Here is an 11,176-nt window from a genome sequence, read left to right as displayed (position 1 = left end):
CTATTAACATGTAATTTATGTAAATGTCATTTTGCGTTTTAATATTTGCTACCACCTCCAAACATTAGTGTGGCCTGAAAAGGCATGTACTCATATAATCTTCACCCAGCACAGCAAGAAGAGGACTGACAACCCTTCAGAGACTGGCTCCTCTCGAGTTTTTTTCACCTAGGTTCTGACTATATGGGAATTTTTCCTAGCCGTGTGCATTATTTCTTGTTGCTTGTTCTTGTGTTCCAGGCTCAGCATCTGTGAAAGCACTTTGTAACCAACTGCTGATAGCTAAAATTAAAAACCTGTGACTGACATTTATCACAAAATGTATGTACCACAATCGATTGGGGTTCCCTCATTTTCTGTTTTTACGGTGCCAGAACATGTCGCCCTTCCGTGACAATGGGGAGAACAATGCAACCGACTGAACGCTGATTTCCCCGAATGAGAGTACAACAATTTCTTCAAACAAATTATGAATTTAGACAAATCTTAGATTTTCGTCATTATTCCTCTCTAAAACACTAACACATGTTTATATGTTCTGTAATTCCTCCAGTCCTTTGTGTTCAAAATTAAATAATTGAAAGAAAATATGTATGAGTCTGCTTTTTGGGATCTTTTCTAAGGAATACTTGCTTCGTCACCCGGACTAAAGATCTCCAGAGGTGTTATAGAAAGTATGAGATAGGAATCGCAGCTACCAACCTATCAGGCAGAGCAAGTTCAGGTATCGCGTGGTTGCTGAGCTAATCGTTACGGAAAGCCAGGATATTCGTCTAGTAAATTCAGATTTTCTTTGAAAGTACTTAATATCGCTGTTAAGAAACAATACAATATACAAAACCAAATTGTATACGTTTGAAAATATGCATAATGGTGTAATTTTTTTTAACGTAATTTGTTGATAACGCCCAATTGACTAAAATAGCTATTATTGTCCCTGTATTATCCACAATGCACCGTTAGTACCTTTGAGAAAGTACGAGTCAAGTAACGAATGGGTGTCAAAAAAGAATTTCCAATCTCTCATAAAATATATCTGGTGTATCTGGCCCTTCCCAGGCTCAGGACCAGGCTGGATAGTTGCAGACAGAGCTCATCGATTCTTTTTTTCACCCTACACACTGCCGTGCAGTTGCAGCGTCATTGTGCGAGCTGATTGAATGAAGTTCGGTGTAGCTAGTCAGATACCCGTCGTAGCCAACTGCAACAGACAACGAAATCGTGCCCGGCGACTGGAATTGGATACTAGGAAACGAAACTGCCTTAAATATGCCCGTGTATACAGGTATGTTATCCCAATACAACTAACGTTACACTCCAGCTATGAACTATTTAAACACGTGTTTTAGTGATCACTACTGGAACCGCTAGCAAGCTAACAGCACTTTAGCCTGTTAGCTAGCTATTTAGCTAGCTAGTCATATATAGGCCGTAAAGTAAATCTGTGTAGTCCGTTATGACATTCAGCTAGGTATGGTGCGTTAGGGTAGGAATCACCAACTAATGTTAGTGAGCTGTCCTACTAAAATACCAGATTCGGGAGTTACATCTCTCCGACATAGGACATGGGACACATGGCAAACTAGTCAACAAGCTAGCTGCTAGTTCTAAACAAGTGACCCACAGTAGCTAACCCAGATATAGTCGCTAACGTTTCTTGACTACTTTAGTTACTATTAGCAAAGTCCAGAGGCAGACAGATAATTAATGTATTGTCTAGCTACACTATTCTGAACAAATCTAATAATAATGGCACTGCTACAGTACATTATAGCTGGCCAAATAGTGTAAACACACTTGTTAAAAAGTTAGCGTAGTCAGCAGGTTACTTCTAAATTAGGAACTTGTGATTCTTTTTCTTGCTGACTTCGGTATGAAGCAATAGTTTTAGCTAACACGTATCTTCGTAGTGACCATCGCAGCTCCTACATCGCTTCTAGCTAGTTCACAATATTGTTGTTGTGGGTCATCCTGCATGGTCACTGAAATGGTAGGTAACTACTTAGTAACATCACAGCTTTGATATTGACCTAACATAACCAAGATATTCTCAAGAAGACTCATTTTTAATCAATGCTCTGCCACACGCTGTTACTGTACATTTGATTGTGCTGTCAGTCATGACAAGATGAGACCTCTGATTCAGAGATGTCCTCTACTCAAAACCGAATGGGTATCTGATATGACAGAACTGTTTCTGAATTTTTGTTTCTTGCATTTGCTTAGTGAATGTGAAATGGGGAAAGGAGAAGTTTGATGGAATAGAGCTGAACACAGAAGAACCTCCTATGGTCTTCAAGGCTCAGCTATTTGCCTTGACAGGGGTACAGCCAGAGAGACAGAAGGTTATGGTGAAGGGAGGCACACTCAAGGTAAAGTTGACACATTGTTGTTTACAACCAATATCTTGAATTGCATGGACTGCAGATAATTAATACGTTATGTCAATATAAAGGTAGTTAATAGTTTCCACTTTCTTTTAGGACGACGACTGGGGGAACATAAAATTGAAAAATGTAAGTATAGCTTATCATTTGTGTTGATAATAGTTATGCATTAGCATGTCATTCCATGGTAGTTATCTGCCAAACAGTCTGATATATTGGCTAATTGGACATTAATTTAGTGGATCTGTTTTAGGATAGTGTTTCTGACACATGGGGTATAGCCACCAGGTGCCCTACTGTAAACAGTGTACCATGACGTGGGATGCACCCCACCCTTCCTCTTTTCTAGGGGATGACTCTGTTGATGATGGGCTCAGCAGAGGCCCTGCCTGAGGAGCCTGCAGTTAGACCCATGTTTGTAGAGGACATGACTGAAGACCAACTGGCCTCAGCCGTAAGTTGTGTTTTTTAGTTGCCACTTTACTAGCGGTGTGTAGTTTAACACTAGCTCCTTAAGCTTGAATCCCTGTGCCGTCCAATGGTACGACTATAATTCACTCATGAAGATAATTACTAGAATTGTGCCATGGCGATACATCAATGCCGCATTATTCTGCATTGTAGCCTAATCACTTCAAATGCTGAATGTTACGGTCTGTTAAGAGAACAATAAGTGCCGAATGTCCAGAGCTGCTCAGACACAAACAATTCTCAGTAGACCACTGGTTTGCAGTTATGTTCTCATTTTAAATGTAATATTCGTATTTTATGTTTATTGTTTTTTGTAGACCCCAAAAAGAGTATGTCCTTTTTGGCAGTAGCCAATGGATGTTATGGCTCAACAATTTATACCTGTTTACTAGGCCATGTCCGCATGCAGTCATTTGGTCATCTCACTCTGTTCTTAATGCACCTTTCCATTTACACACAACCCACACTGGGCCACATACTGTTAAACTGAACTGTTATACTAGTTGTCTAGTCTGGTTTGGAAATGTGCATTGAGAATAAAGAATTTGCTTCTTCTGAATATGCATTTGGTCCAGAGAGTCTAGTCGGATTTAAACAAAGGTTAGCATTAAAAAAAAAAAAATGGACATGTGATTGTGTTAATAACAATGCATCAGATTTACTAATTGAGGCTGGTTGAGTTTGCAAGTTTTCATTAAAATAAATAATTCAATTCTGCTTGTCTGGTTGGACATATAGATGGAGATGCCTTGCGGACTGACCAACCTCGGCAACACCTGCTATATGAACGCTACAGTGCAGTGTCTTCGCTCTGTGCCAGAGCTCAAAGGGGCCCTCAGAAGGTGAGGTTTGGATTTTTGTATGAAAGTCATTTTGATGATCCAAGCAGCTTCTCTCCGAGATTTATGGTGTCAATCTAACATGATTTTTCAATGTGTACTGAATTATACAACTGTTAACCCTTTTCTATACAGACAAGATTATTTTGATTAGCTATGTGTTTTTAAGTGGGTTAGGCTGTCACTCAGACTGTTTGTTTTAGTTCTCAGGTGTGTGTTTTCTATAGCTTTGTGCTTAGTTGGTATCCCACTGTCCTCTATAGATACACAGGGGCTCTGCGGTCCTCAGGGGCCAATGCACCTTCCCAGTACATCACAGCAGGTCAGTGGCATTTCCCTTTCACCAGCTCTGTGTGTTTCATGTCGTTGTGTCACTGTCTTTGGTTACATGCTAGTGTAGATTATAATAGTTTTAGCTGGGTGTGCTTGAGCATGGTTGGGCTGAATCCTGCTACATCTCGGGTCACTGTGAATTGGCATTGTATTCCCCACGTCAGCCCTCCGTGACCTCTACGAGACCATGGACAAGACCTCCTCCAGCATACCCCCCATCATCCTGCTGCAGTTCCTGCACATGGCTTTCCCCCAGTTCGCTGAGAAAGGAGACCAGGGACAATATCTCCAGCAGGTCAGACCAGAACCATTAGACTTTATCATCATCTTTAGAACCTGGAATAATAGGCAAGTCAGTGACTCTTGGAGAACCCTCAGCTTTTGGCCTTTTTACGTAACTTTACATAACTTAAAACAACACTATAGAAAGGTTTTCTGATATTTTTTTAAGTGTTTGTTCCTCAATCACCCTTACTTAGTGTTTGGCCTTTCAAAATCCACACTTAACATTACATGCTCGGTTTTGTGAAATATAAACAGTTGTGAGATATGTATACATCTTATTTGATATATTTTTGGTCATAACAATTGTATGGTTTAATTCTGAGAGCTCTGTCCATCACCAGGGCTTACATGTAGGAGCCTATGCTAATGGCTGCAATATCCAAAACGTGTCACATGAAATGTATACGTCATTTTACAATTCATTATCCTTCACAAATGTGAGAGAGAAAGGGGGAGGGCTTTTGTAGCATGTTGTTGTTGTACTTTGCTCTCAACCAGCCAAGGAGGTTTAAATATGTTATGTTACTGGCCTTTGTTCCATGAAAGAATTTAACAGACAAGTAGAAAGGGACTTAATCTGTCAATGACTGCACCTCTCTAGGATGCCAACGAGTGCTGGTTGCAGATGATGAGAGTCCTTCAACAGAAGTTGGAGCCAGAAGAACCAGAAACTCCCATGGAGGTATGTGTGTAGTCAAGTCGTGATTCACCAATTGATTGGTCAGCGATCAGAATCGGATGGTAATTTCTCCCTTTCTAATGGCAGGTTGGGAAACCCTGCACGACTTATCTAATTAAACAATTATATTTTGGTTCATATTTAAGATTTTGTTTCCTAATGCGATATGTCTTCAGTTTGGGTTAGGTACTAGATGCTAAAAACAAGAAATCATAGAATCACCCAGAAATCAGGGTGGATAAAAGATGTACTATATTTGGGAAGTATTCCGACCCATTCACAGCCTTAAAATGAATTGAACAAATTTTTGTCCTCATCAATTTACACACAGTACTTCATATTGACCAAGCAAACGCAGGTTGAAATGGGTAGACATTTCTGGATGTGTATGAAAGTAAATAGAAATAAATAGAAAATTATAAACGCAACACTTGTTTTTGCCCCCATTTATCATGAGCTGAACTCAAAGATCTTAGACTTTCTCTATGTACACAAAAGGCCTATTTCTCTCAAATGTTGTTCACAAATCTTTCTAAATCTGTGTTAGTGAGCACTTCTCCTTTGCCGAGATAATCATCCACCTCACAGGTGTGGCATATCAAGATGCTGATTAGACAGCATGATTATTGCACAGGTGTGCCTTAAGCTGGCCACAATAAAAGGCCACTCTAAAATGTGCTGTTTGACTGTATTGGGGGGGTCCGAAAACCAGTCAGTATCTGGTGTGACCACCATTTGCCTCACGCAGTGGAACACATCTCCTTCGCATAGTGTTGATCAGGTTGTTGATTGTGGCCTGTGGAATGTTGGTCCACTCCTCTTCAATGGCTGTGCGAAGTTGCTGGATCTTGGCAGGACGTGGAACACGCTGTCGTATATGCCAATCCAGAGCATCCCAAATAGGCTCAATGGGTGACATGTTCGGTGAGTATGCTGGCCATGCAAGAACTGGGATATTTTCAGCTTCAAGGAATTGTGTACAGATCCTTGCAACATGGGGCTGTGCATTGTAATGCTGCAACATGAGGTGATGGTCGTGGATGAAATGCACAACAATGGGCCTCAGGATCTCGTCACGGTATCTCTGTGATTTCAAAATGCCATCAATAAAATGCACCTGTGTTCGTTGTCAATAACACGCCTGCCCATGCCATAACCCCACCGCCGTCATGGGCCTCTCGATCCGCAACGTTGACATCAGCAAACCACCCACCCACACAATGCTATCTGCCCTGTACATCCGTGAAGAGAACACCTCTCCAAAGTGCCCAACGAATGTGAGCATTTGCCCACTCAAGTCAGTTATGACGACGAACTGCAGTCAGTTCGAGACCCCAATGAGGACGACGAGCACGCAGATGAGCTTCCCTGAGACGGTTTCTGACAGTTTGTGCAGAAATTCTTTGGTTCTGCAAACCGATTGTTGCAGCAGCTGTTCGGCTGGCTGGTCTCAGACGATCTTGGAGGTGAAGATGCTGGATGTGGAGGTCCTGGGCTGGTGTGGTTACACGTGGTCTGCGGTTGTGAGGCCGGTTGGACGTAATGACAAATTCTCTGAAACGCCTTTGGAGACAGCTTATGGTAGAGAAATTAACATTCAAATTCACGAGCAACAGCTCTGGTGGACAATCCTGCAGTCAGTATGCCAGTTGCACGCTCCCTAAAAACTTTCGACATCTGTGGCATTGTGCTGTATGATGGAACTGCACATTTTAGAGTGGCCTTTTATTGTGGCCAGCCTAAGGCACACCTGTGCAATAATCATGCTGTCTAATCAGCATCTTGATATGGCACACCTGTGAGGTTGATGGATTGTCTCGGCAAAGAAGTGCTCACTAACAAAGATTTAGATTTGTGAGAAATAGGCCTTTTGTGTGCATCGAGTTCAGCTCATCGAGTTCAGAATGCTGTTGTTTCAAATCTCTTACATTTAAGAATGATGGATGTCACTATGTTCTTGGCTTGGTTTTTGCCCTGACGAATGTGGGAACATCTATAGACAGGTCTTTCCCTATAAAAATCTTTGTAACCAGTTGATTTTACCACAGGTAGACTGATCAATGGAAACTATGCACCTGAGCTCAATTTCGAGTGTCACCAATGGTCCTGAATACTTACAGCTCTGGAAAAAATTAAGAGACCTATCCAAAAGAGTTGAAAAGAAATGTTTTGAGTGAGGAACAGAAGTTTTCAATTTGCAGTGGTCTCTTAATTTTAACCCTTCTGTTCCTCACTCAAAACCTTCCTTTTTTACCTTTTTGGAAAGGAAAGAAAAAGGTGCATTGGTCTCAATCTTTTCCGGAGATGTATGTAGATTTGATATTTAGTTCTTTCATCTTTTTTTCTATTTTTTTTATTAGGTGTTATGTCTAGATTTTTATAAATTCAGTGTAGAATTAGGCTATAATGTAACAAAATGTAGGAAAAGTGAAGGGGTCTGAATACATTCCAAATACACTATAGATTGTGGCAGCTCTGGACCAACTGGATGCACAGCAGTTTGTTTATTTTGGATGTATTGATCAACGGTGGCAACATTCAACCAGAAGAGGCCCCCTTTGTCCCCCAAAATAAAAATGAGTGATTAATTGATCAATCCAGCAGAAAAACTACAACAACAATAAACTATCCCTGACCCAAAATAACCGATCACTGCATCCCTATAAGCGAGTACATAAGCCGTCATGGTGGCTGTACAGAGAATATCTCTCCTAAACGTCCCTTCTTTCTATCACAGACTGACACTGAAAGTGGAGCTGCTGTCGCCACTGTTAAGAAGAACTTCATTGACCAGTATTTTGGAGTGGAGTATGAGACTACGTATCCTTGCACTCTGAATATGACATCCAGTACTCCACTGAAATGGCTTTGGAATATGGCGTCCAGTTTGAGTGTATGCTCCACTTAAATGGCTTTTGAATGTGACATCCAGTTTGAGCTCCACTGGAATAGCTTTAGGTTTCTGTATTTGTGTAGTATTTTAACAAATGCTTCCATAGATGTGTGCTCTCTCTGTATGTGCCTTCCTTAATCCCTCACCTCAGCATGAAATGTACAGAATCTGAGGATGAGGAGCCAGCCAAAGGTAAAGAGAGCCAGCTCCAACTCAGCTGTTTCATCAACCAGGAGGTCAAGTACCTGGCCACTGGCCTCAGGCTGGTGAGTAGTAACACACGCACAAATGTTGAACAGCTGTCAGGATAATTTGTTCGCGTTATAACAATGTGTAATTGCGTGAGGGAACGGCAATTCACTCAGAAATAGGCTCCTGATGTGCTCCGAGTGGTATCGAAGTAATCGGTAGTTATAGGCTTTATCGGCATTCGAAGACCAGTTCCCGGGTTTTTCTGATCACAAGTATATTCGACTGCCAGTATCAAGTGGGATAATACAGATATGATTACAGATATCACTATGATGTACACCCTTCACAAATATGGCACACCCCTATTACACACACACACACGGTCTATCACCATGGCAACACTGATCTAATCCCATGTCTTTCTTTCTCTACAGAGACTGCAGGAAGAAATCACCAAGCTGTCTCCGTCTTTGCAAAGAAATGCTCTGTACATAAAATCTGTATGTCTGATGTCGGCCCCTAAAAACGTTGTAAACCAGTGAAGTTGTGGAGCATTTGTCCTCCTTCCTATTTGGAAGTTCACTCTGTTTCCCTTCTTTCGTCTAGTCTAAAGTCAGCCGTCTCCCTGCCTATCTGACCATTCAGATGGTTCGCTTTTTCTACAAAGAGAAGGAGTCTGTCAATGCCAAAGTCCTAAAGGTAGATCTGATGCTTTAGGAGTATCCTCAGAATACTACTATAATGACTGCATGTCCTCATGCTTGTCCCTGTTAATGTCATTTTCCAGGACGTCAAGTTCCCGCTGATGCTTGATGTATATGAGCTGTGTACCCCTGAGCTGCAGCATAAAATGGTGGCAGTCAGATCAAAGTTCAAGGAGATGGAGGATAAGAAGCTGGAGAAGCAGTCACAGAAGGTGAAAAGGAACCTAAACCTCCGATATTTATAGACCCCTGACCAAATATAGTAATGTAGAGTGGAGTGAGTGATCATCTCAGAGAATAAGCAGGATATATACTGTGTGTAGTTGACATTATTCCATTTGCACATCAAACAGGTGGAGAAGAAAGTGGGAGACAAACCAAAAGAAGTGAAATATGAGCCCTTTTCATTTGAGGATGGTTGGTTTTTTAATTATTTCTTTACTAATGACTTTGTGGCCTGTCTTTACAAATATTGCATCAGTCAGTTAGGCTGCGTTTACACTGACAGACCTATTCTCTTTGGTTACTCTTTCAGCGCGGATGTGGTCTGATTGGTTAAAAGTGAAAATAATGTCAGTATTGGGCCTGCCTGTATTAAAACGCTGGGACCAGTGACATATTTCACTTAAGGACTGTGCTTCTAAGCCTGTTTATTCCCTGCAGACCGCGGCTCCAACAACAGTGGTTACTATGACCTGCAGGGAGTGCTAACACATCAGGGCAGGTCCAGCTCCTCAGGACACTACGTCGCCTGGGTCAAGAGGAAAGAAGGTAACCGCGATAGCGTTAAGAGAAGGGCACCCCTGGTCCAAAGCACATTGCCTTCATTTAAACACAGGAAATGTATTTGCTGGAACACGAGGTCTTCAGGACCCAAACAGCAGAGAGAGTTAGCCCTGTGCTGCATGCTTAGTTGTCGTTATAGTCGGCCCTCTGTTGCGTTTCACTTTGTGCGGCGCCGAGTCTACTGGAGTAATACAAACTCCTTAAACCTGTTTATGTGAATGTCTGTGAATGATGTCACTCATTTTGCCAATCCGTCGGTGCTTTGCCTGTGTAGATGAATGGGTGAAGTTCGATGATGACAAGGTGAGCGTGGTCTCTCCAGAGGATATACTGAGGCTGTCTGGCGGAGGAGACTGGCATATAGCATACGTTCTACTGTATGGACCCCGACGGCTGGAAATACTTGAAGAGCATCAGTAACCAACTTAACGCAAAACAAATATATCAAACCAACACATGCCATTTCCAAGCACTGTCTACTCTGCATAGATGTGCAATAAATTCTGGGTGTCTTTAAAAATTGATTACCTTAATTTTTTTGTTTTCACAAGTTCTTGACAGATGCTTTTGAACCCATCCTGCATCAGCATGAGTGGAGGTAGTTATTCTATCAACGGAAGGTTTTAAACCATTTATTATTATAGTGCAGGGCAATCTCTTGACTGGATCCTTGGAAGGTTTTAAACCATTTATTATTATAGTGCAGGGCAATCTCTGGACTGGATCCTTGGAAGGTTTTAAGAGATCTAGTTCTGTAGTTTTATTAATTAAATGTTTTATACACATTGTATATTTTTTAAATCCTTGAACATGGTGCTCATGTCACAGTACTTCTCTGTAGTCCTATAACTAATCAGCTTGTACAAGAAAGTCTTTGGCCAAGCTACAGTATGTTCCAAGGTGTCGTTCAAGATAACCTGAACTTTTCATTCAAATTATTATTGGAGACCCCCTCACCTAGAGTACCAACTTCTCAAACAATAACCAATGCTTACGCCCCTTACCTGTGAGATCTGTCTCTGGCGAAAGGAAATGTTGGTGAAACAAACAGGTCTTGCACATTGCTTTTTTCCTTTTGTAGTTGGGGTGGTTACTAATCATATGAGCGGTTAAATATCACTGCTCTGACACTGTGTGACTAGTGCTTCACTCTCGCTCATACATGCAGTCATCCAGATCACCTCCCAGCCACCCACGACGGTCAGCGCTGTCTATCTGTACTAAGTTATTGAATGGTGGCTTTTCATAAATGGTGAAAATAAACTGTTATTCCAAACAATGCTGTGATGATTTTTTGTCATTCATGGAATGTAATGTGCCTAAAGAAATTCTAAAACTTGTCATCTTTTTCATATTTTGTTTTCAGTATCAAGAGTTACATTAAGTTTAAGGGCCATGTTGTATAATTAAAATAAATAAAAAAACTTAAATATTTGGATTAGGTGTCAACCCCCAAATTAATACTTGGTTTGCATTTCTGTGGGGAGTATTGTCACAGGATTATAGTATTTGACCCAGCAAAGGTTTGGAAACAGCATCCCCTGGAGCAGTGTCTCCCAACCTTTTTCAGTTACTGTACCCCCAAAATGTTTTTGCACTGCTTTCAG

General features: G+C 41.3%; 1 protein-coding gene across 1 annotated transcript; it reads left to right on the top strand.

Moving 5' to 3' along the window:
- Positions 1–1,047: 1,047 nt before the first annotated feature.
- usp14 (ubiquitin specific peptidase 14 (tRNA-guanine transglycosylase)) lies at positions 1,048–10,848 on the top strand. Its single transcript, XM_010886449.4, has 16 exons — positions 1,048–1,285; positions 2,227–2,372; positions 2,484–2,516; positions 2,737–2,841; positions 3,597–3,700; positions 3,961–4,019; positions 4,195–4,325; positions 4,917–4,997; positions 7,732–7,814; positions 8,039–8,153; positions 8,514–8,579; positions 8,686–8,778; positions 8,867–8,995; positions 9,137–9,200; positions 9,447–9,554; positions 9,844–10,848. Exons 1-16 carry the CDS (start codon positions 1,270–1,272, stop codon positions 9,987–9,989), a joined length of 1,479 nt encoding a protein of 492 aa, XP_010884751.1. The 5' UTR covers positions 1,048–1,269; the 3' UTR covers positions 9,990–10,848.
- The last annotated feature ends 328 nt before the right edge of the window (positions 10,849–11,176 follow it).

Source organism: Esox lucius, chromosome 3 (assembly GCF_011004845.1).
Source record: "Esox lucius isolate fEsoLuc1 chromosome 3, fEsoLuc1.pri, whole genome shotgun sequence".
Taxonomy (NCBI): domain Eukaryota; kingdom Metazoa; phylum Chordata; class Actinopteri; order Esociformes; family Esocidae; genus Esox; species Esox lucius.
The sequence above is the reverse complement of the archived record's forward strand: the minus strand, read 5'-3'. Positions and strand labels throughout refer to the sequence as shown.